Source organism: Danio aesculapii, chromosome 21 (assembly GCF_903798145.1).
Source record: "Danio aesculapii chromosome 21, fDanAes4.1, whole genome shotgun sequence".
Lineage (NCBI taxonomy): Eukaryota > Metazoa > Chordata > Actinopteri > Cypriniformes > Danionidae > Danio > Danio aesculapii.
The window spans coordinates 45,455,628-45,482,299 of NC_079455.1; the positions used below are offsets into that span (position 1 = coordinate 45,455,628).

Sequence of the window (26,672 nt, forward strand, 5' to 3'; positions counted from 1 at the left end):
GCACAGTATAGTTACGATCTTATCGCCACATTAGATCATTATGATAACATGATATACGCCTTCAGTGATTTCCTGAAGATAAATATAAAAAAATAACCCAACTGGGATCACTACAGCAGTCATGATCGTCTGATATAAAGCAAGAGATCGCGATGACATATGATAACGTGTGCAGTTGTAGTGCTGTCCCATTTCTCAGGGGCAAATTTTGAAGCCCTTCCCTGTCACACTCTGTTTCAAGTGCAAAGGGGGTAGGGGTACCAAAATAGAATAGGGATTGGACCTATATTTAACCAGAAAATCACCATATGAATAGAAGCTCACTCGTAGATCAAGTAAATCACAAAGAAAATTTATATCTTTTCCAATTCTTAGAAAAAATCGATTTATTCATTACTAAGTTGCTTTCGTTGTCCCTTAGCTTCACTTTGTGCGGGGAGAAATTGTGAACGAAACATAATTTCCATGCCAAAAGAGCCTGTTCATGAAATTTGGAGAGTTTTATAGGGAGTTTGGATGGAGGAAAACTACAAGTAAACAAAAATGTGTGACCTCCAGTCTTTCCATAAATATGTGGGATAAATTACCAAATGGAATCTGGGAAATTAACAGTTTTTAATCCAATTTACTTTGAAAGTGTAATTGATGTAAAAAAAATCAATCATGTTAAAACCCCCACCACAGAGAACGTGTTTCCTCAGACGCTGGTGTTTGGGAATTTACTAGATTTAAGGACGACTGACGTCAGAAAACAACCAACTCTGAACGCTTTTATTTAAGCACCCGCCTCTTGACCTCACACCAACCAATCCGCTTCCCCCAAAAAAGCGTCGTCTCTGGAACTGGCCAATCAGCAGCTGAAGCGACAGCGCTGAACGCGTGCTCGTGTGTGCGCATGCGTCTCCCATCAGCTCGTGCGCGTGTGTGTAGGGTGTCAGGAAGCGAGACGGACGAACCGATTTAACGGAACATTTACCGCTATCAGCCGCCGAACGGAACCGGACTCCACTCCTCTGTGGTCTACAGAGTGTAATATGGCAGACGAGGGCGTCGGAAAGATGTCTATCGGTGAGTTTGATGAGGAGGAACATGATGATGAAGGCGATGCTGCATGTTGTCTGCAGTGTTGCGTCAGATTGTTCCTGCTCTATTCATTCATTAAATTACACATATACTGGATTAATATACACCGCAGCACACAACCAGTGCTTTATCTGTATATAGTACATACTATACTAACAATACTGCATCTGTGTAGATCACTTTACTACAGATTTAACTTCATTTACAAATGCTTCATTCATTTCTTTCTATCTGTCTTTCTAATCCATCTACCTATATTTATGTCTGTCTATCTATCTATCTATCTATCTATCTATATTTATGTCTGTCTATCTATCTATCTTTATGTCTCTATCTATCTATCTATCTATATTTATGTCTGTCTATCTATCTATCTTTATGTCTCTATCTATCTATCTATCTATCTATCTATCTATCCATCTATGCATCCATCTATCTATCTATCCTGTCTACCTATATTTATGTCTATCTATCTATCTATCTATCTATCTATCTATCTATCTATCTATCTATCTATCTATCTATCTATATATCTGTATTTTTTACATTATTGCTGTACATGTATACGCAATTAATTACATCCCTCTAGATATAACATTTAATTATATTTATTATAGTAATAATTATTTAATTTAATTATTAATAGTTTTGTAATTAAAATATGGATATTAATGATTACAGTGTTTAACTTCAGTGTTTATAACTTATTAGTCAAATTGTTGGATGATGATTTGATGGATTCAAAATGAAGTGTTTTTGTGAGTGGAGGGAAAGTAATGAATGGTTTCTTTCCTACTTGGACTGTTCGTTTACAAAAATACACACGTTTGTACTTCGTACCAACAAATATTTACAGATTATAAACCGATAAATCCTCAGAATCTAAAATATTACAATTTCATTGTGTATTTAATTATTTTCTAAATAAAAATGCAGACATTCCTGAATTTCAAGTTTATTCTGTATAGTTAATGATAAATCAGAGTCTGGACTTTTTGCTCAATAATCTGACAATAAATTTGGCACACCTTTTTGTTTCTGACTCGTATCCGGAGTTTTTTCTGGCTACTTTATTTTAATAGTTCTGGACAATCATTAATCACATTCAAAATAATGGTGTTTATATACATAGTATACAGCTGCTTTAGTTTTTTATATTTCCCATGTGCTGTTTAACGGAGAGATTTTTCAACACATTTCTCAACACAATAGTTTTAATAACTCATGTCTAATAACTTTGCCATGATGACAGCACATAATATCAGACTAGATATTCTTCAAGACACTTCTATACAGCTTAAAGTGACAGTGAAGTGAAGGAGAAGTGAAGGCTTAACTAGGTTAATTAGAGTAAAGTTAAGGTAATTAGGCAAGTCATTGTTTAACAGTTGTTTGTTCTGGAGACAATCACATTTTCAGCTGTATGTGGGTGTATATTACATAATAAACATGTAAGACTTTTATTATGAATTCGATTCATTGTAATTAATCGTTGCCCAGCACTAATAATAATCTGTGCAAAATTGTGCACATTTTGCAAAATCAATCTTAATCACAAACTATGTGGTAAATCATGTACATCAGGGCTCTCAAACTGCTACAAGGGACCTTTTATGTATATATGCACTACCTGACAAAAGTTTTGTGGTGGATCTCAGTTGTAGAGCAGCAAATAATAACTTGACTTCTAGTTGATCATTTGAAAGTGTCAGAAGGTGGATTTTTCTGATGGATCATCTGTTGATCTGCATCCCAATCATCACTAATACTGCAGAAGACCTACTGGAACCAGCATGGAGCAAGATTCTTAGAGAAATCAGTCAAGTTTGGTGAAGGAGAAATCATGGTTTGGGGTTACATTCAGTATGGGGGTGTGCGAGAGATCTGCAGAGTGGATGATCAACATCAACAGCCTGAGGTATCAAGACATTTGTGCTGCCAATTACATTACAAACCACAGGAGAGGGCAAATTCTCCAGCAGGATAGCGCTCCTTCTCATACTTCAGCCTCCACATCAAAGCTCCTGAAAGGAAAGAAGGTGAAGGTGCTCCAGGATTGGCCAGCCCAGTCACCAGGCATGAACATTATTGAGCATGTCTGGGGTAAGATGGAGGAGGAGGCGTTGAAGATGAACACAAAGACTCTTGATGAACTCTGGGAGTCCTGCAAGAAGGCTTTCTTTGCCATTCCAGATGACTTTATTAATCAGTGATTTGAGTCATGTCAGAGATGTATGGATGCAGTCCTCCAAGCTCATGATGGAGTCAGACACAATATTCATTCTGTTTCCACTGCAGCATGAGCACATATTCTATACTGGACATTATTGAAGGTTCAGTGAGCAGACTTTAGTCTAAGCAGAGTCAGACCGCACTGTCCTAATCAAATCAGTCAACATCAAGACATGATCAGATTATATTGTGCTCAAATAAGCCTCATCTAGAGGCCTTTACCGTTCATATGAGACACTTCTGATACACAATCATCAACTAGAAGTCGAGTTATTATTTGTGTTCCTAAAACTTGGAAAGGCGACAAGACTTTTGTCAGGTAGTGTAGTTTAGTTTTGCTTTCAGTTTCTCTCTGAGTAAAGCACATGCAGTTTCATATTGTGACATATTTAAATGTTAACCTCAGAAATATATGTCCGTAAGGGCTGCATTTTTGCTAAAGCTCTATTGTTGTGACTATTCAAGGTTCATTTGATTATATCACATTTATACCGCCCGTGTGTTGTTGTACAAACACTTCTTCATGGCTATGCTGGTGGTTTAACACATGATAATTTTGTTAATATTCCACACAAATTGTCTCAATTAATATATTTTGGTCGTGTATTAAAATTTGTATTATAAACTATGTACATTAGTACAACTTTTAATGTAAAGAAGGTTGAATTGAACATGTTAAAGTACGCTTCCTGTTAAACTTTTAAGCAATAATTATTTTGGACGGAATAAAAATTATTATAATTAATGCCTATTATATGAATATTAAAATTGCCTTCCTGTGAGTCTGAGACCCCTGATGTACATTATTTTCTTTAAATCTTAATTAATTGAATGCAACTCATTTTAAAGTCCATGTGAATTAAAAATTTGCATTGTTTATTTTGCTAGCATACATTATTTAGTTGAATAATTAATCAGTGCAAATTATTCACTCATTCATTTTCGTTTCGGCTTAGTCCCTTTATTAATCAGGGGTCGCCACAGCGGAATGATCCACCAACTTATCCAGCACATGTTTTACACAGCAGATGCTCTTCCAGCTGCAACCCACCACTGGGAAACACCAATACACACTCATTCACACACATACAGTACAGACAATGTAGCCTACCCAATGTTTGGACTGTGGGGGAAACCGGAGCACCCGGAGGAAACCCACGCCAACACGGGGAGAACATGCTGACTCCACACAGAAATGCCAACTGACCCAGCAGAGGCTCAAACCTGCGACCTTCTTGCTGTGAGGCGATCGTGCTACCCACTGCGCCACCATGATGCTCTCCATGCAAATTAATTCACTGTTAATCTTCAATCAAAGTCTGCTTCTGCCTTTGGAGTGTTGACGTCAACCCAAGGGTTTCTAAAGCAACTGTATATTAATATCCTTAGCCACGCCCCTCTTAGTTTGCTTTGAGGGAGTGATGCACAAAATAGCTCCGCCCACTACTCAATATTCAGTTTCAGTTAGAAGTAGGGAAGTACATCAACATACTGCAACTTTCAGTTCCCGCAGACTTTAAAGAATATTGTTAATGACAGCTGCTTAATTCTTTTCCAGAAGATGTCTGAAGTGAAATCTGATGTTGTTTTTAATATTATTATCGTGCAGAAGAGCTGTACGTGTCTGATAAACAGGGCAGTGATGCGGATGGAGACGGGTCTGAACAGAAGCCCTTTAAAACTCCTCTCAAGGTGCCTGAGTTGTTCAACAGATTATTATTATTATTATTATATATATATCCTACAAATGATGGTAATTTTTGTGTTTTATTCTCATTTGTTGTCTGTTATGTTTTCAGGCGCTGTTGTTTGCTGGAAAAGAGCCGTTTCCAGTCATCTATGTGGACTCGCAGAAGGAAGGAGAGGTGTGTGAATATAATACTTTTACTTGACTGCAGGTGTTTTTTATGAAGTTATTCAGCAAGGTTTTACTAGACTAAGTTTTAGAGTTTTTATCATATATGAATGAAAAAAATATGTTTTTATTTATATTTTATGCATTTATTTATTTTTTGTGGATTTTATTCTATTTATTTTTATTGTTTTTGCCATGAAAATAGCCTGTGTTAAAGGTGCTGTGAGTTTTTGACTCTTCTAAAGCATAAAAACATCATAATATGTTTGCAGATATTTCATAAACTAGCCAAGTGAACATTCTTGTTTATCTGAAAAACGATGCTGAAGATATTGAATGCTGCTCAGATATTCTGCTTTGAGAATGTGTGTTAGCAGACTCTGAAATGAGAAGCCGATTCAGAGTTCCACATGAGGTTATTAACACATTAGGTGAGCAGGTTACATTGTAACCTCGTGTCCTAACAACACACTACATGACGAGATACGCAGTGATGCTGTTTTGCTGTTAGGCTGTTTGCACCAGATGAAACACAACAGAAATGTAAATGCAGCCATTCAGAAGCACAGAATAGTGCACTCACTGCACTCCCGTGAAATTGTAAGGTTTAAAATCCAATGAATGCATATTAAAGCTCTTTAACATGATTAAATGTAGATGCTGAATCACTGATATGGGTTGGTTTGCTCTGAGTCACAGTTCTAGAGTTCAATTTCAGACGGTTTATTTCATTTTTTCAGATCTGAGCTGAACTATCTGCAGCTGCTTTCAGTAGTACGGCAATAAATGTCATGTAAATGGCATTCAGACTCACATTATTAGCATTTAACACTGAATAAAGCACATGAGCTGTACCTGAGCTGATCATTTATCCTGTTGTTCAGCTGTGAGAAATGCAAGCCGTTTCTAATATACCAATACGAGATGTTGGTAAGAACAAAAACTCCTTTTAATATGGAGAATATTCCTTCTATGGTGTGCCGTTGCTTTTATATAGAACACGATTTAAATGAGCCTTTAGGCTTGATAGTCAGACTCATTTTTGTTAATACTCAGTCTGGCAACCTGCGCTTGCATTTGTTTTGATCCAGGAGTGCAATACCTAGTTTAACCACTATGTGTCAGACTTACATACTGCACCTTTAAATAAAAAATATATATGACTGTTTACATGATATGTGTAAAATGACTGCAGTTTCAGTTCATTCATGCATTAATTAATATGTGTATTTTGCATGAGAACATGCATGCTTTACATTCATACTAACCAAAGTAAAATTCCTCATACTATCAAACATGTTTTATTGGACTGTCCCTTTTTAATTGAGTACAGAAGGGATTTTATGAAGCAAACTCACTTAAAGAGATATTCAGCAAAGTTTTACCAATAGAAGTTTTAGATTTCTAATCATATATCAGCATTAAATCTAAAATTAAAATATGTGTATGTATATTTTTTTTAATGTTATATTGCATTTATTTGTTTGTGAATTTTATTGTATTTATTTCTATTGTTTTTGCCGTGAAATTAGCCTTTGTTTGTGTCATGGCATTAAATAAAAATATATGATTTCTTAATGATGCATATAAAATGAGTGCAGTTTCAGTTCATTCATGCATTAATTAATATGTGTGTATATAATTATGTTGTTTACCAAAGTCTTATGATGCTAAAAATGCAGTGTTTACCCGTGTGTTTTTAGCGCTGGGCCGTCATCTCCAAGACTCAAATGAAGAACACAAAGAAGGCTTTTCATCGAGAGCAAATGAAGAACGAGAGTAAAGACAAGAAGGAGGTATCATTCACCTGTAGACCCATAATGCTCTTCTGTAGACTCCTAATGCTCTTCTGTTCACCTGTAAACCGGGTCTGTGGCTGTTTTGGCAGGCTGAAGATGCTGAACGCAGAGAGAAGAATCTGGAAGAAGCTAAAAAGATCACGATTGAGAACGACTCCAGCCTTCCTGAACCCAAAACTGTGAGCATTTACTGAATTACACACAGTATATTGAGTATATAATAGGGCTGCATGATACTGGCAAAATATGGGATGTACAATGTTGCTGTTGAGCATTACCATAACAATATTTTTTACAATATAAATAACTTGCAAAACACAATTTTATCAGCTTTTTTTGTATTTTATAATTGTATCAAAATGAGCAGGATGTTGATTTATTTCTGAGCTAATTGAATAAACATTAATAAATGTCAGTGTGCAAACATTTAGGGCCCTGTCATACACCCGGCACAACAAGGCACAAGGCGTATGTCACGATTTGTTGCTGTTTTCAGAGCAGTGCAACAGTCATTTTCAGGTTTTGCGTCACATTGTTTAAATAACATCCATTTGCACCACTCTGTAGACTCATGGGTGTGCTGGTCTATAAAGGAGGTGTGTTAAGGCGCATTGTTGGAGCGTTGCTATTTTGATGAACTGAAATAGACTGCACCAATGACAAACTAAAAGCTGCTTTAAAGTCCAGCAGAGCGCGTTAGTTATGAGTCTATGCAGGTCTAAAGGCTTACACACTGCTGAATACACACAGGATGATCAGCAACACACAAATATCTTTACAGATGAAAACAATTAAAGGATTAAAATGATCCTCTACATCAATATAAACACCACTGCCTCCATGCCTTTACCTCGGGGGGCTTTTTCAGTTCATTCATGACGATCTGCATCTGTATAATGTTATTATTATCAGCAGGATTATTGATTATCTGCAGATTTCTATCTGTTTTAATAAACACAAGTGTAGATTTGTCCATCTGTGGGGTTTTGGTGATGTCTGCATCACCGTATGGGGCATCAGAACAGGACAAAGTCCGCCATGTAAACAGCAAACGCACCAAGTCTGTTTTGGTTGGTCATTCTGTATTTATTCCATGTTAAAAATGAAACGCCTGTTTCAGAGGGAGGCTGGGATTATGCAAATGAGTCATTTTGATCTTAAGTAGATTAGTAGCTGAGAAAAGATTCGATATTCGAATAAGGATTCATTAAGGTGATTAAGAGTCGATTCTTTGTTTTGAGAGACTTTATTCATCTTACACTTCTTTTTATGAACAACTTTGAAGACTATTAAAGACATTGAAGGATAGTTCTGTAAGATGTTTTTCAAAACCCCATATGAGCTGCTCCAAAACAAAAGCTAATTCTGTAAGCCGTTTTTTTTAATCTAGTTGCAAATGTCATAAAATAACGTTTATATGGCTTTCATTTTCTGTTGAAATTGATCATTCGTGATCGCCACCACCTTTAAACACATTTAAAGGAACACTCCACATTTCTAGTAAATAAGCTCTTTTAAAGAACTTTTAGCTTAGCATAAATCATTGAATCAGATTAGACCATTAGCATCTTGGCCAAATAACTCATTAAAGCATTAAAGCATGACTATTCTGTTGCTGCGTCATGTATTAAGACTGACAGAAAATGAGAAGTTGCTATTTGGGTCATTATAGGCTCAGTTCCACTGACTGGTACGGTATGGGTCAGTACGGGTCACCTTTATCAGGCCTGCGTTTCCACTGCTAAAAGGGTACCAATGGTACTCTTTTGGTGGGCATGGTGTACGACAGAAAGTTTTAGTCAACGTCACTTTCGCTGGAGGAAATGTCTACAGTAAAGCTGTACGGGTCGTTCACATATGAAGCACTTCTCACAAAACAGATGCTTTATACACATAAATACTTCTGCATAAATATGTCTATTACTAACTTTTCTATGAACATGAGTTGATTATAACTGCAGATCAATGACAGTGCGAAACAGCCTACTGTAACGTCTGTAATAATATTAAATAACTAAATAAATGAACATATATAAACACATACAGCCCCTTACAGTCTCCGATATGTTACCAACTACAGAAGAACTACACATAGCAGACATTTCATCCGTATTTAGGTTCAAAAACAACACACAATATATATCCTACAGTCAGTGAAAACCTCTCATCTGTGTCTGTAATCTTCAGCAGCACATGTAGCCTCTGTTAGACAGTAACTCCATCATTCCCGTTCATATTAGTCCAGCAGGTGTAGATAATAAGTGAGTTAATCATGGCATTTTGTTCATGTTTGCTGAATAATAATGAGCTCCTTGTTTCCGGCTTCTCCTTTGTTTCTTCTCGCTTCACTCTCGCGTTTGTCAGTGTCTGACAGGATCGGGTTTCAAAAGCACGTCAATAATCAAGCGCAGGTTATTATCATCAGCTAAAGAAGTTTAGTTCAAATATAGACGCGTGCGGCGAGTGCAAGGAAGAAATCGCCTCAGATTGGCTCGTAAAAAAACTACGGGGCACAGGGTAAAATCTGCTCTTCTTTTTGGCTTTGTGGCTGTTCCTCAAGATGATTGTTTGGTGGTTTGTAGGTTGCTTGGTGACCATGAACCGTTTTCTCAGAAGAAGATAAGCTGACAAAACATTGTGTCTGAAAGGTGCGATCATGTCACGCTGCTTGCTTTACACCTCTATTGGAAATAATGAACTTGTTTGAACTCTAGAAAAGACACAACTTGAGAACGGCTCTTAAAAGGCCGCCGTCATTTGCGATGTCTATCAGTTGATCCTCTTGCACAGACATGCTGGATTCACCTGATTTGTTGACAAATGGGTTGCGGATCCATTCCTTGGCTATTCGTGGGTCCTTCACTGGGCCTTTTCCACTTAGCAAAGAAACTTTCCACAGACGTCTGTTTCTTACTCTTTATTGCTGCTTGTGGGTTAAATTTGGGCGCTCAACTGACCGAGATGATAAGCGAGAGAATACGGTCATTTTTCAAAATAAAAGACGTTTCAAAAAAAAAAAAGATCGTTCAGATAATAAATAAAATGATTTCTTGTGCGGCCGGGACCGGTCCGCGGCCCAGTGGTTGAGGACCACTGATCTAAGCTAAGCTAAAATCCTATTTCCAAAAGTGGAGTGTTTATTTAAAGGGCACCTATTAAGTCACGTTTTACAAGATGTATAATGCATCTCTATTGTCTCTAGAGTGTGTTTGTGTGAAGTTTCAGCTCAAAATAGCACACAAATAATGTTTTATAACTCTCTGAAACTGACCCTTTTAGGCTTTGATGCTAATTGTGGCATTTTGGTGACTGTCGCTTTAAATTCAAATGAGATTCTGCTTCTTTTTAAAGTGGGTGGAGCTACAAAAGCTTATGTGTCAGGTTAGTGACAGATTCTGGCTTCTAATTTTATGCTAATAAGGGAGAGATGGTCACTAGTGGGCGGGGTTTTCCCCCTTTGATGACACGTACAAAGAGAATGTCAATCAAAGCGTTTCGGTAGACTGTTTTGATCAAGTCTGATTAAAACAAACATAATTAATTAAACAATTGACCATTAGAGGCTGGATATATTCACATGCTGGGTTTAAACGGGGATTTTTGCAAAATAGCTCCCCTTTAAATGACTCTGTATTGAGCCCTTTAATTATGTGTTTTAATAATGGTATTTTATGGTGAGAAGCCAATTCAGAAGGGAAAACACTCCTGTTATTTGCAACGTGTGTTTTATCACAGTGTTTTCTGTCATGTGCAGGTGAAGATTGATAAACTGGAGGCTCACAGGGAGCAGAGGGTGAAGGTGTTCGGTTGGGTTCATCGGTTACGCAGACAAGGTGAGCAGATTTGAGTAAAGGAGCAGACACCAAATATGCAGAATTTCTCTTAAAGGTGCTCTCATAAATATTTGAGTAACACTTTACAATAAGGTTGAATTAGTTGATGTTAGTTAATGCATTTACTAATATGAACAAACAATGAACAATGCATCTATTACAGTATTTATCATGTTAGTTCATGGTAATGAAGTCATTTGTTGTTGGTTTGTTAGCTCATGGTGCATTAGTTAATGTTAGCCAGTATGAATTAATGCATTAGTGAATGTTGAACTGTGCTTAATAAATGCTGTACGGGAATTGATGATAATTAGTTCATGTTAGTAATAGGCTTGTGCCGGTATTCGGTAATGCGATAAATCACGGTAATGAATATGCACGATATTCTTATCGCGGGCACTTCAAAATACCGTGAAAAATAATAGATCCGAATTTATATTCTTAGAACGCGCCTTAGCTTATTTTCCATCAACCGCTTGAAGAAACACTGCGTATATGCTGCGCAGAACTGATGCGCACTCTGATGTAAACAATCCCCACATGTAGAAGCACTGTGTGCACACAGCGCGCGCCGCCGCTGCCACCGCACTATAATCCTCACACGAAGAAGAAGCATGGCGGAAGGAGGAACGCTGGCGACAATTTATCCCCCTTCAAAAAAAAAGTCAGAGGTTTGGAAATATTTTGGATTCCAAAAAAAATGCAGAGGGATTGCTGATCGAAGACGGTTTCCCTTTGCACATTCACTTTGATATAATTGCTCAAGTTTACTTTTATATTGTGTATTGTTTTATTTATATTTATTTGTATTTAAATGTTTGAAGTACTTTTAGTTAATTAAAAAGTTATTAAAGTTACTAAGTTGACGAAACTGAAGTTTTTTGTGTTTTTTTACCTGTTTCTCTAGTAAAATTACAATATCGTGATAATACCGTATACCGTGATAAAAGCTCAATCAATTAATCGCAGCATGAAAATGTGATACCGGCACATGCCTAGTTAGTAAATACATTAACTAATGAAACCTCATTGTAATGTTTAAATAACACTTTTGACTTGATTAACCAGCGTCGGACCAAATCACTTACAGCCAATCAGCAGTAAGAGGCGTGTCTAGTGAGAATATCAGAAATGGGCGTGTTCTGTTGCAGAGTGGGCGTGTTTGTTTTAGTGCTTTTAAACTTGAATACCATTTTGATAAATCTGCTTAGTGCACATTTAAGAGCATGCTTTCGAGAAGCTCAGTTTTACTGAAAATATTAATATGTTTGCTTGTGTTTTTTCAGGAAAGAACCTGTTGTTTATTGTGCTGCGGGACGGAACTGGTTTCCTGCAATGTGTTCTCACTGACAAACTGGTACTGTGTGTGTGTTTGTTGACATCTTACACAATTATAAATGGGTAGATTCATCTAGCCTGTTAGTTAATCATGGCTATTGGGATTAATGCTGGATTACAGTATATATTATACTGTGTATATTATACAGTAAAAGCTTCAGTTATTTCATAATAGAATCAGAAGACTGCCCTGCTTATTTATGGAATCAACTCTCTTAAGGACATTTTTAGCAAAGCGACATCAGGAAAAATGTCAGGATTTTTATCACATTTTAACACTAAAAATCTTAATTTATGTATTGATTTCTTTGTTGTTTTTAATTGTGTTTTTTATTTAATATGGAAATGTTCATACCATGAAAATAGCCTTGGTTGCTGACACAAAAAATACATTACAAACAGAATCAAGTTTTGAACACTTTTAGACATGACAGTCAGAATAAATACTGAATAAATGTTCATTACTAGCTTTTCTATGAACAGGATTTGATTATAACTGCAGATCTGCGATTATATAAAATAAATAAATAAATAAATACAACATATATGAACACATACAGCCCCTTACAGTCTCCGATATGTTACTAATGGCATTAAAGAATTAAATATGTTGTTTAATTTTCACTCAAATGAATGTGTTGCGCTGAGAATGACAACGCAGACGATTTCACTCATATTCTGGCTATTTATTTTCATAATAGTTATTTGACACTTTATAGTGCACTATTATATATTTAGTGTGCTTTTTGTGTTTGTATACTGTAGAATAATTAATAGAAATTTAATTTGCTTTAGACACCGAAGTTATTAGACATAATTATATCATATTTTCATTATTTTAATAACTATTTTTCTTTGTCTTTGCCAGTACATAATGTTTTACTAGTTATTTTGTACTATTAGTATTATACTAGTATCACTACTAGTTATAGTAATAGTTTAGTAATATTAATATATCACCATAGCCATATCACCCTGCAGCCCAAGGTTACTCACTTAAGCTACGCAGGGCTGAACCTGGGCAGTAGCTGAATGGGAGATCACATGGGAACACTAGGGTTTCTGTTGGAAGTGATGTTAGTGAGGCCAGCAGGGGGCGCTCAACCAGTCTGTGTGAGTACTAATGCCCCAGTATAGTGAAGGAGACACCATACTGTCAGTGAGCGCCGTCTTTCGGATGAGACGTTAAACTGAGATCCTGACTCTCTGTGGTTATTAATAATCCCATGGTGATTCTGGTAAAGTGTAGGGGTGTAAGCCCGGTGTCCTGGCCAAATTCCCTCTTGGCTCTTACCTATCATGGCCTCTCAATCATCCCCATCCACTGAATTGGCTCTATCACTGTCTCTCCACTTCACCTGTAGCTGGTGTGTGGTGAAGCACTGGCGCTGTTGTCCTGTAGCTACCGTCACATCATCCGAGTGGAGCTGCACACTGGTGGTGGACTGGAGAGACCCCCTCTCATTATTGTGAAGTGATTTGGGTGTATGGACATACACAATAAATACACTATATAAATGCACATAAAAAATAAATAAATATATAGTAATATATTAATATAGTATAGTGTAATATTAGTACTACTATAACTGCTAGTATAATTACCAATATTCAGCCTAAAATGTTTATTTTAATTGCTCTTAAGTGTGACATTTTTATTATTTGTCCCAAGAAGCAGCCATGTTTTATTATATAAACTGAATGTACTGTAAGAAGTCCAGTTTACACTGACAGTGAATGTGTGTGTGTGTTGTGTGCAGTGTCAGTGTTATAACGGACTGGTGTTGTCGACGGAGAGCAGCGTAGCTCTGTATGGAACCGTGAAACCAGTTCCTGAGGGAAAACAGGTGAGAAATGACCCTGATTAATATTAATATGATATTAATATGGTACTATTATTAATATTAATGACTTGTAATTAAAGGGACAGTACATCCATAAATGACAGCGCTCACCCTCCAGTCTTTCTGCTCCTGAATAGCTAAATTTTCCATTTAAAGAAGTGAATTAGACTTATGCACAAAACTGAAATAGTTTTTTACAATCTGCTGGAAACTTGTGCTGCAGACGCCATTAATGCAAAGTCCCTGAAACACATTTATATCTGATCGGAATCTGAGGAAAAAGTCAGTCACGCAGACTGATATGCATGCGCAGTGTATTCTCTAAATGTGTTTGCATTGTAGTTTATACTCATTTTTTCCTATTGGATGAAAGGTTTATTCCACTCAGCTGTGCAGATTTTTATGTGTGCATTCTCAAATAAATCTGTGCACGTCTTGCCATTTTCCATTCAGCATTTTTAATGCAATGTTCCAAAATGTGCATAGAAATAGGTGGATAGATTTGGTATTATACCACAGTCCTGTTTTAATACACATTATATAAATATAATTGCCTCTGCTTTTATCTCAAAGGTTAATATTGCTCAAAAATCTACCTGTAAGCAAAAGCACATGGACCTTTTAAACCACATGACCTTAAACAAAATGAAACAAAAATATGGTTCAAATCTGTTTTATATTACTTTGCAAACAGATTGCTGTGAAACATCCCAGTGGCAGGGAAAGAGTTATGCGAAATCATTTATCAATTTGATGCACATCATAATACCAGCCATACCTGTAAAGCATAAATAATGTGCTTCAATTCGTTCATCTCCATCACTGTAAGCTGCTTGCTTTGCTTTTCTCTTGCTTTTCTGTCCAGGTTTAGATCAGGTTATTTTTGTATATTTACATTTATTTATTTAATTATTTGTATTTATTTAGAATTGTTTGTTGTTTGAGCATATCTTGCAGCCCATCTCTAAACTAATGTTTAGGAAATTATTGCTAAGTGAAAAAATGATGTGCACATTGAAATCAATAAGAGGATTCAACATTTAAATTTTCGAACAAGTATGCGATTCTTAAAGGTGCAGAATAATGTTTGACACCTAGTGGTTGAACTAGGTATTGCACTCCTGGTTAAAAAAACACACACAAGTGCAGGTTGCCAGATTGACATCATCAACAGCCTGACTATTGAAGCTAAAGACTGATTTAAATCGTGTTCTAACTTAAAGCAGCGGCACACGATAGAATGAATATTTTCCATATTAAAAAGAAATGTATATTTAAGAAATGGGCAGAAAACTGACAATAGTCAGCTTAGGTACACCTCATGTGCTTTATTCAATGTTAAATGCTAATAATGTGAGTCTGAATGCCATTTTACATGACATTTATTGCCATACTACTGAAAGCAGCAGCAGATAGTTCAGCTCAGGTCTGGAAAATAAAATAAACCGTCTGAAATTAAACCTCAGAACTGAGACTCTGTGCAAACCAACACATATCAGTGATTCAGCATCTAGATTTAATCATGTTAAAGAGGTTTAATGTGTATTAATCAGATTATAAAGCTCCCCATTGTGCTGGAGTGCAGTGAGTGCTCTATTCTGTGCTTCTGAATGGCTGGATTTACATTTCTGTCCTCTTTCGTCTGGTGCAAACAGCCAAATTCCTTATCACTGCGTATCTCATCACGTAGCGTGTTATTAGGACACAGGGTTACAATGAGACCTGCTCACTTAATGTTTACACTCGTAATATTTATAATAGTAAATAATAACCTCATGTGGAACTCTGAATCTGCGTCTCATTTCGGAGTCTGCTACTATCCACCAGAGGTCACATTTCAGTCAAAGACGCACACTTTGAGAGCCTTCATGACTGAATGAATGAAATACGCTGTTTTCCACCATCTGGCAACCCGGGGTGCTGAAATATAATTGGCTAAACTGGCATTGGGCGGGTTAAAGAGACCAAAACAAAGACAGCCATTCTGGCATGTAACACACGTTTACAGCAGAATATCTGACTTCAGCATTGTTTTACAGATGAACAAGAATGTTCACTGAGCATGTTTCTGAATATCTGCACACATATGATGGTCTTTTAGAGTCAAAAACTTACATCCAGCACCTTTAGTCCAAGTTTCCGATTGCAGAATCTGAATCAATTTTTGATTCCCAACCCTAATAAAACACTTTGGAGCGAAAATAATTAAATGAATAATGATAGGTGCATGGAGTGCAGTGAGTGTGTGTTATACTGTGTGTTTTTGTTGTTTCTGCAGGCTCCGGGTGGTCATGAGCTGCACTGTGATTTCTGGGAGCTGATGGGTCTGGCTCCGGCCGGCGGTGCTGATAATCTGCTTAACGAGGAGTCGGATGTGGACGTGCAGCTCAACAACAGACACATGATGATCCGCGGGGAAAACGTCTCCAAGATCCTGAAAGTGCGCTCAGCCGTCACACAGTGTTTCCGGGATCATTTCTTCAGCCGAGGATACTGCGAGGTACAGCTGAACAATATACACTGCCTGACCTCTCGTTGATCCCAGTTGTAGAGCAGCAAATAATAACTTGACTTGAAGTGTCAGAAGGTGGATTTTTCTGCTGGATCATCTGTTGATCTGCATCCCAATCATCACTAATACTGCAGAAGACCTACTGGAACCAGCATGGACCAAGATTCTCACAGAAATCAGCCAAGTTTGGTGAAGGAAAAATCATGGTTTGAAATCATCAACAGCCTGAGGTATCAAGACATTTGTGCTGCCCATTACATAACAAACCACAGGAGAGGGCAAATTCTCCAGCAGGATAGCGCTCCTTCTCATACTTCAGCCTCCACATCAAAGCTCCTGAAAGCAAAGAAGGTCAAGGTGCTCCAGGATTGGCCAGCCCAGTCACCTGACATGAACATTATTGAGCACGTCTGGGGTAAGATGAAGGAGGAGGCGTTGAAGATGAACACAAAGACTCTTGATGAACTCTGGGAGTCCTGCAAGAAGGCTTTCTTCACCATTCCAGATGACTTTATTAATCAGTGATTTGAGTCATTCAGAGATGTATGGATGCAGTCCTCCAAGCTCATGATGGAGTCAGACACAATATTCATTCTGTTTCCACTGCAGCATGAGCACATATTCTATACTGGACATTATTGAAGGTTCAGTGAGCAGACTTTAGTCTAAGCAGAGTCAGACCTTACTGTCCTAATCAAATCAGTCAACATCAAGACATGATCAGATTATATTGTGCTCAAATAAGCCTCATCTAGAGGCCTTTGCCTTTCATCCACATTTCATGGGGGCTTTACGTGACAGGATGTTTGATCATGTTAGTACAGCTGTTGTTTTGTTTGTGTGCTCCTCAGATAACTCCGCCCACTCTGGTGCAGACACAGGTGGAGGGCGGATCCACACTCTTCAGTCTCAACTATTTCGGTGAGAATGCATACCTGACGCAGTCATCTCAGCTCTACCTAGAGACCTGCATCCCTGCGCTGGGAGACACATTCTGCATCGCCCAGTCGTACCGCGCCGAGCAGTCGCGCACACGCAGACACCTGTCCGAGTGAGTCCTAATCTTATAATAGTACATAGCCCTTGTGTATTGTTCAAATTGACTCCCCTTTAGTTATGTTGGTGTCTGTTTTTGCTCCATTGACTTTCATAATCACTTTTTTATTGCAAGTGCAAAGCATATAATCATACAATCCTAATGTTGCTGGTTTTCCCTCTTAGGAAGAGGGACCATGTGTCATTTTAACCCTTAACCCTTTAGATCGACCTGTGCTAAAGAGTTTCTGGCTTTTATATGGAGTTCAGTGGAGTAAAACAGCAGATTATAGTGTGTGTGTGCAGAAATACACTTACTGTTTACTGTTTAATGTGTGTTTGTGTGTGTGTGTGTGTGTGTGCCTTTTGTCAGATACACACACATTGAGGCAGAGTGTCCGTTCATGAGTTATGAGGATCTTCTGAACCGGTTGGAGGATCTGGTGTGTGATGTTGTGGATCGAGTCCTGAAGTCTCCGGTGGCGACACTTCTCTACGATATTAACCCTGTACGAGCCCTCAACACACGCACACACACACACCACATGATTGATTAGCACATGTTTATCACATATCTATTTTTATCTATTCTTTATTAAGCTAGAAACAAAACATAGACAATGAAAATATGACAACATTGTTTAATTGCTGTATCATAGGCTGTGGTAAATTAATTGACAATTAAATTAGATGCAAACACTGCAAGTGTTGATGCACAATGGCCATTAGCTAGCTTAAGCAATTGTTTATTTAATTAGATTTATCATTTCAAAATACCAAATAAAAACATCTCTTGACATTAAATACCCCTGCAGAAATCACTTTGCAGAGTAATAAATGCTAAATTATTTTCTGCCAGTAGGTGGCGCATATAGATCAGTAATGATGACCAGTGAATATTAACCCTGAACACACTCATACACACACGTTACTAGCATATGCTTATCAGATACAACCCTTTAGAAAACATATATGTGTACAGTTTTAGATGGAAATTACAGTACTGTCAAAAACCGTACAGTATATTTTTGCATTTTCCTCTTTCAGGATTTTAAGCCTCCCAAGCGTCCGTTCAAGAGGATGAACTACACAGAGGCCATCGACTGGCTGAAAGAGCACAACATCAAGAAAGACGACGGCACCTTTTATGAGTTTGGAGAGGTTTGTTAGTGAAATCTCATATATTATAGACTTGAGTGCTCAATTATATATTAATATATATTAACCTAGTTAAGCTTTAAATATATATATATATATATATATATATATATATATATATATATATATATATATATATATATATATATATATATGCTAGTTTTAAAATGGTTGTATTCAGCTTAACACTTTAAGCTGAATACTAATATTTTAAAACTAGCATATATAAGTGTACCTACCATGAGAGGGTGCGAATTAATGCCACTTAATTTGCCGCGTTTGCATGTTTTAAAGTGTGTATGTACGTGCATGGTGAGAGATGGGTGAAGTTATTGGCTTTAGTTTTGCTGGGTGGTTTTCCACACACTAAAACTTACAATTCAGGTTGCTATTGTTTAAAATGAGGTTCAAAATGAGTAAACGCCCTTTAAAACAGATAAGCTTGATTGAGACATTTGCCAAAAGGCCTAAAACGAATGAGACAAATATAGCGTCCTCACATGGGGTGGAGGCTGCAGTCTCATCAGCACTCAGTCTCATATTTCACTTTAATTTTATTTAGGCTAGATTATCATTTTATTTAACGAACCAGTTGTTATTTTGGTGCTGAAGCATATAGCGGACTGGTTTTGAAGCACTTCACCTCAGAAGTTATTAGTTATTCTTGTTTATCTAGTAGATAACTGACCAACAAAAATTATATTAAAATTAACATACAATGATGTGCTTTCATTTTCTCAGTCTCACTCGCAGCATGTTTAGTTGAGGGAGTGTTTTAAGCAATCCGGAAATCATATATTTCGATTAATTATATATATATATATATATATATATATATATGTATATGTATATGTATATATATAAACATACATGCATACATACAGTTGTAGTCAGAGTTATTAGCCCCCCCTGAATTATTAGCCCCCTTGTTTATTTTTTCCCCAATTTCTGTTTAACAGAGAGCAGATTTCTTCAACACATTTCTAATCATAATAGTTTAATAACTCATCTCTAATAACTGATTTATTTTCTCTTTGTCATGATGACAGTAAATAATATTAGACTAGATATTCTTCAAGACACTTCTATACAGCTTAAAGTGACATTTAAAGGTTTAACTAGGTTAATTATGGTAACTAGGCAGGTTAGGGTAATTAGGCAAGTTATTGTATAATGATGGTTTGTTCTGTAGACTATTGAAAACAAATATAGCTTAAAGGGGCTAATAATTTTAACCTTAAAATGGTTCATAATAAATTTTAAACTGCTTTTATTCTAGCCAAAATAAAACAAATAAGACAAAAACAAAAAAAGGCAACATTAGCTTAATCCTATCAGTTTTAAAACGAATGCCTGTAAATAATGTAGCCTTTGACAGCAAGCATCAGTTTTTCCTGTTTGAAATAAGAAATAAGGTGGTGCTGGATAGGTGCGTGCCTTCCAAAATATTGCCATATTATCGACGTGCTGTTTTTCTTTGATATGAATTTGTCTATTAATGCTTGTGAAGCGGCAGACGCCATCATCCCACTCATCTGTGCTTTCCTGTTTGTTTTTTATTGTGGGCGTTCTGCATAGATCGGTTGCACAGTCCTGCAGGTGTTAAACAGAAGTCATTATATAACAGTGGTTTGTTCTGTAGATAACCCAAAACTAATATAGCTTAAAGGGGCTAATAATATTGACCTTAAAATGGCTTTAAAACAATTAAAACTGCTTTCATTCTAGCCGAAATAAAACAAATAAGACTTTCTCCAGAAGAAAAAATACTATAGGAAATACTGTGAAAATTTCCTGAATCTGTTCAACATCATTTAATAAATGTAAAAAAAAGAAATTCAGATGTTTTGCATAATAACCTTATTTTTTTAACTACAGAATGTTAGATTTGTCCAACAATTGCACTTGCTGTAAGAATGAAGCTAGGCTTTTCCCTCACTGAAAGACTTCCACTGAATGGTTAATTTGACTATTTTCAGTTGCATATGGTTCCTTTTACAGCATTGATGCTGTAATGTACATAAAATACGATCAGTTAAATAAACTTCAGCATTCGTTTAGTTATTCAATAGTAAAATGAGATGAAATGTTTACAAGCACGCACTGTTAGGATCAGCAGGCGAGCGCAGAAACTCCATTGAAAATACTGGAGTAAAATAAATGTTCATATTTAAAGACATGGTGCTGATCAGTGTAGTTTATTGCAGTGCTTCTTGTACATTCTGAGACCCACTTTGTATCGTATATCAATCAGGCAGTGAAGCTCAGTGGTTTTTGAAGGAATTAGACCTTAAATGTGGTGATTTTTGTAACGCCATACAGTTCACAGAAAGCGCTTAACTGGGTTAACTGAAAATGAAAAGCCCTTCTGCATAAACCCTATTGTCTATGTGCTGATTTGTATTGATTAAGTATTACAGAGGCAAGTAATTGAATGACTTGAGTAATTTATTACCATTTCACACAAAAAGTAAAGTAATTTACATACAATTTTAAAGTTGATGTAATTTCTGAGGTCACTCCCCTAACACTGTTTATATCTGACAACTGGTGTGTTGTTTCTGCAGGATATCCCAGAAGCCCCGGAGCGTCTGATGACCGACTCCATCAATGAGACGATATTATTGTGTCGCTTCCCAGCGGAGATCAAATCCTTCTACATGCAGCGCTGCCCTGAGGACCGCCGCCTCACCGAATCAGTAAACACCACACTCACTTTAACATGATTTAGAGATTTATAAATTTTGAGATTTAAACACAATAGTCAATTCAGCAGACTGAATATTAATTATAATTATAAATTAATTCAGTAAAGGAAGAGAGAGAAATAATAGTCATGATGAGTTTTATATAACATATTATACCAACACCTCACAAGCGGTAATTAATTTTTTTTAGTTTGACGCAATGATGATTTAATACATACATAAATGGCTATACACTCTCCGGCCACTTTATTAGGTACACCTTAATAGTACCTTGATGGACCCCTTTTGCCATCAAAACTGCCTTAATCCTTGGTGGCAGAGATTCAACAAGCTACTGGAAATATTCCTCAGAGATTTTGCTCCATATTGACATGATAGCATCACACAGTTGCTGCAGATTTGTCGGCTGCACATCCATGATGCCAATCTCCCGTTCGACCACATCACAAAGGGCTCAATTGGATTGAGCTCTGGTGACTGTGGAGGCCATTTCAGTACAGTGAACTCATTGTCATGTTCGAGAAACCAGTCTGAGATGATTCACGCTTTATGACATGGTGCGTTATCCTGCTGGAAGTAGCCATCAGAAGATGGAGACACTGTGCTCATAAAGGGATGGACATGGTCAGAACAATACTCAAGTAGGCTGTGGCGTTGACACCATGCTCAATTGGTACTAATGGACCCAAAGTGTGCCAAGAAAATATCCCCCACACCATTACACCACCACCACCAGCCTGAACCGCTGATACAAGGCAGGATGGATCCATGCTTTCATGTTGTTGATGACAAATTCTGAGCCGAGCATCCGAATGTGGCAGCAGAAATGGAGACTCATCAGACCAGGCAACGTTTCTCCAATCTTCTATTGTCCAGTTTTGGTGAGCCTGTGTGAATTGTAGCCTCAGTTTCCTGTTCTTAGCTGACAGGAGCGGCACCCGTTGTGGTCTTCTGCTGCTGTAGCCCATGCGCCTCAAGGTTGGATGTGTTGTGTGTTCAGAGATGCTCTTCTGCAGACCTCGGTTGTAACGAGTGCTTATTTGAGTTACTGTTGCCTTTCTATCAGCTGGAACCAGTCTGGCCATTCTCCTCTGACCTCTGGCATCAACAAGGCATTTGCGCCCACAGAACTGCCGCTCACTGGATATTTCCTCTTTGTCGGACCATTCTCTGTAAACCCTAGAGATGGTTGTGTGTGAAAATCCCAGTTGATCAGCAGTTTCTGAAATACTCAGAGCAGCCCGTCTGACACCAACAACCATGCCACGTTCAAAGTCCCTTAAATCCCCTTTCTTCCCCATTCTGATGCTCGCTTTGAACTGCAGCAGATCGTCTTGACCATGTCTACATGCCTAAATGCATTGAGCTGCTGCCATGTGATTGGCTGATTAGAAATTTGCATTAATGAGCAGTTGGACAGGTGTACCTAATAAAGTGGCCAGTAAGTGTAAATGTATGTATGTTTTATAAAACATTCTAAATATTAAATGCTTACAAAGTGTGTGTGTGTGTTTGTTTCAGGTGGATGTCCTGATGCCCAATGTGGGTGAGATTGTTGGAGGCTCTATGCGTATCTGGGACTCAGATGAGCTTCTGGAGGGCTATAAGAGAGAAGGCATCGACCCCACACCATACTACTGGTACACAGACCAGGTACACACTTCAGCTGCATTACAGAAATACACTTCTCTCTTATAGGCAGAGCCTTCAGGATTTCAACATCGCTGAACAGGGTATATGGCACAGCTAGTGTTTTCCCCTGCAGATAAACTTCCAGTGAAAGGTTAATGTGACTGGTTTCAGTTTTAAACGGTTTCTTTTACAGCATTAATGTTGTAATGTAATTACAATACATTCAGTTAAACAGACTTCAGTATTCATTTAGTTGTTCATGAGTAAACATGGCATAAAAAATAAAGGCGTTTAAACGCAAGCGCTGTCAGGATCAGCAGGCAAGCGCAGAAACTCCATTGAATATACTGGAGTAGACAGGTGAGCTGTGGAGTAGCACGTGTTCACTAGGAGGTCCTGCAGAATTTGTCATTTTTTCAGAATTAATGCTCACTTTTGCCTAATAGTGCCTGCAGATAATTGTGCCGAATGGAGTTCATTTTTTAACTAATCCTGTGCAACGAACATTAAGGCAGTAAAGGAGCTAACGCGCAGCCATCGCAACAGCGGCCTGCAACAGCTAATGCATCCTGGGATGAGCGTGATACAGCCGCGGGGGCTCAACGGACTTCAGGCGACAGTTAGACTCTTAAAACTGAAATAATTTCATCACTACGCCAGGATCTGTCTTTAAAATATGGGGATATTATTAAATCTCTTCTAAATCTCTATTCATAACATATTCATAAAGTATTGAATTGCTTTAGTACTAGCTGTACAAACACTGATAAATAAAAAGCACATGATTGTTTATGTTTTTTTAGCGGTATTAGATTGAAAGCTCAGAGAATTACAGTACATGTTCAGAAGTGGACAAAATAATTTAACCCTATTTAAATGGCAGATTTGAAGAGGAATGAATAATTGTATTTACTAATAGGATATATAATGCTAAAGAAAAAAGCTGTCACTTAAAGATTAAATTTAACAACTATTTATAATTGTATTCAAGACTTTAATAATAGTAATATAGATTAAACTGGCAATAAGTCAGATTTGTTTCCAGTGCATGTTGGACTCCGGCAGGGCTGCCACTTGTCACCAATTCTGCTCATAATTTTTATGTTGGCTTCATCGAACATGGACCTTCAGCATGCACTGGGGTGGTTTGCTGCCGAGTGTGATGCAGCTGGGATGAGAATCATCACCTACAAGTCCGAGGCTATGGTGCTCCACCGGAAAAAGGTGGTTTGCCATCTCCAGGTTGGAGGAAAGTCCTTACCACAGGTGGAGGAGTTCAAGTATCTTGGGTTTTTGTTTATGAGTGAGGGGAGGATGGAGCGTGAGATTGACAGGCGGATCGGTGAAGTGGCAGCAGTAATGCGGTTGATGTACCGGTCTGTTGTGGTGAAGAAGGAGCTGAGCTGAAAGGCAAATCTCTCGATTTACTGCTCAATCTACGTTCCTACTCTCACCAATGATCATGAGCTTTGGGTCATGACCAAAAAGACAAGATCTCAGATACAAGCGGCCGAAATTAGTTTTCTTCGCAGGTTGGCAGGGCGCACACTTATAGATAGGGTGAGGAGCTCTGTCACCCGGGAGGAGCTCTGAGTAGAGCCGCTGCTCCTCCACATCGAGAGGAGTCAGCTGAGGTGACTTGGGTATCTGTTACAGATGCCTCCTGGACGCATATTTCGGGAGGTGTTCTAGGCATGTTCCACCAGGAGGAGGCTCAGGGAAGACCCAGGACACCCAGGAGGGATTATGTCTCTCGGCCGGCCTGGGAACGCCTCAGGATCCCCCCGGAGGAGCTGGAGGTAGTGTCTAGGAAGAGGGAAGTCTGGGATTCTCTCCTAAGACTGCTGCCTCCACGACCCAGGCCCGGAAAAGCAGCAGAAAATGAATGAATAAATTAAACCATTTTATTACAGTGAAGGTAAACTACAGTAAAAGTAGACTCGTAATGATTGTTAAAAAGGGGACCGTTTTATTTTATCAGTTTTTTTTTAATAAACATGCATTCAGAGGTTTATTAGGGGTATATCAGTTCATATAAAGGACTTGTATTAGGCTTGTGGGTTGCATTTTATTGCTGTTATGTGAAGTTGCTGCATCTGGTAGATGAGTCTAGTGCACTGAGCTTTGTCAGTGTTGATGTTTGCAGTACTGAATGTCTTTGCGGCTGGCTCATGTCATTTATCTGGAAACGGCAATGTTGAATCCAACATTAGATCGGTAACGGTTGCTTTCATGCACACGTCTTCTCCATTAACTGTCTCATCCATTACTTCTCACCATGAGAAATACAAGGTGTGCTGTGCAGTATTAGATGTCTCATGGTGAATGCGTGACTGAGAGCCCTGATTTATGCCCTTATTTTGGCGGGCATGTTTGTGCGTCAGTAATTTTTTCATTTTATAGAGCGCAACATTCCTCTGACTACTTCCCTGCTTGCTGCATGTTTGTGTGTTTATATGGCAAATTCAGGGGGAACTACGGGAACCCAGATGCATCACGTGTGTTGGAGTGAAAACCGATTTACATTCAAACAAATCGATGTGATCTTCACACTCCAGTTTATCTATAAAATTGATGTATCACCCAGCAATAGCACTCTCTCATTGGTGTGTGTGTTTTTCAGAGGAAGTTCGGCACGTGTCCTCATGGTGGTTACGGTCTGGGACTGGAGCGATTCCTCACCTGGCTGCTGAACCGTCATCACATCAGAGACGTCTGTCTGTATCCACGCTTCATCCAGCGCTGCAGGCCTTAAACACACACACACACACACACACACACACACAGTCAAGGCATACACACAGACTCAAACACACAGTCACTCTTTCACACACAGACTCAAGCTTTCTCACACACACAGAGGCGCACACAAACACTCTCTCTCCCCCACACACACACACACAGACTCTCATGCACACAATCACATGAACACAAAACAGCACTCACACAAGCACATGCTCGCAACACAGTCACAGACACACACACAAGCATACAGCCACCAACACACTCTCCCTCACGCACAACACACCCTCTGTCCCACACACACACACAAATGTACCTCCCAGTCACACACGCATATACAACACACACCCTTTTCTTTGTCCCATACACAAACATACAACACACATCCTCTGCCACACACTGTTCCAACACACACACACACACACACTTCACTGCAAGAGACCAACTAGGAAATGAATCTCTGTCTCTGATTGGCTGAGGTGATATTTATAAATATGTGATGTGTAATCCTCTGACTGTAGATGTTCTGATGGTGTCGCTCTGTTACTGCACTGCAGCGTTTATCTGTGACTAAAGATAATCAATAAATCAGTCAGTCAATCAATCAGATGCAGCTGTGTTTGATTCCAGCAGAGAGAAGAGCTACGATTAAAGGCAAGGAGAGTTTATTTCTGTAGCACGTTTCATACACAATCACTCAGTGCTTTACATCAACAGGAGTAAATGAAATAAAACAACAGAGAATAAAGATGGTTAAAATGTGTTAAACAGGTTATAAAAGAATGAAAAAGAAGAGAAAATCACAATAGTGCGATCTGTGGGACGTAGCACAGTGCTCATTCAGTAAAGGCACAGCTAAACAGATGTGTGTTCAGTCTTGATGTGAACGTACCTAATGTTG

The 26,672-nt window shown here is 38.1% G+C and overlaps 1 protein-coding gene across 1 annotated transcript; it reads left to right on the forward strand.

The window, feature by feature from the left end:
- The first annotated feature begins 898 nt into the window (after nt 1-898).
- nars1 (asparaginyl-tRNA synthetase 1) lies at nt 899-26,375 on the forward strand. The gene is made up of 15 exons (XM_056446561.1): nt 899-1,068; nt 4,925-5,007; nt 5,115-5,180; nt 6,874-6,966; nt 7,059-7,148; nt 10,724-10,802; nt 12,089-12,159; nt 13,901-13,987; nt 16,263-16,484; nt 17,348-17,547; nt 17,905-18,040; nt 18,579-18,692; nt 21,257-21,388; nt 22,919-23,050; nt 25,653-26,375. Exons 1-15 carry the CDS (start codon nt 1,035-1,037, stop codon nt 25,782-25,784), a joined length of 1,671 nt encoding a protein of 556 aa, XP_056302536.1. The 5' UTR covers nt 899-1,034; the 3' UTR covers nt 25,785-26,375.
- Nucleotides 26,376-26,672: the final 297 nt, after the last annotated feature.

Excerpts from the sequence above, each read along its gene's own strand:
- nars1 (XM_056446561.1), top strand. The coding sequence starts at position 1,035 with ATGGCAGACGAGGGCGTCGGAAAGATGTCTATCG. Across the intron at positions 13,988-16,262 it reads CAGTTCCTGAGGGAAAACAG|GCTCCGGGTGGTCATGAGCT; the intron begins GTGAGAAATGAC and ends TTGTTTCTGCAG. Across the intron at positions 21,389-22,918 it reads ACCGCCGCCTCACCGAATCA|GTGGATGTCCTGATGCCCAA; the intron begins GTAAACACCACA and ends TGTTTGTTTCAG.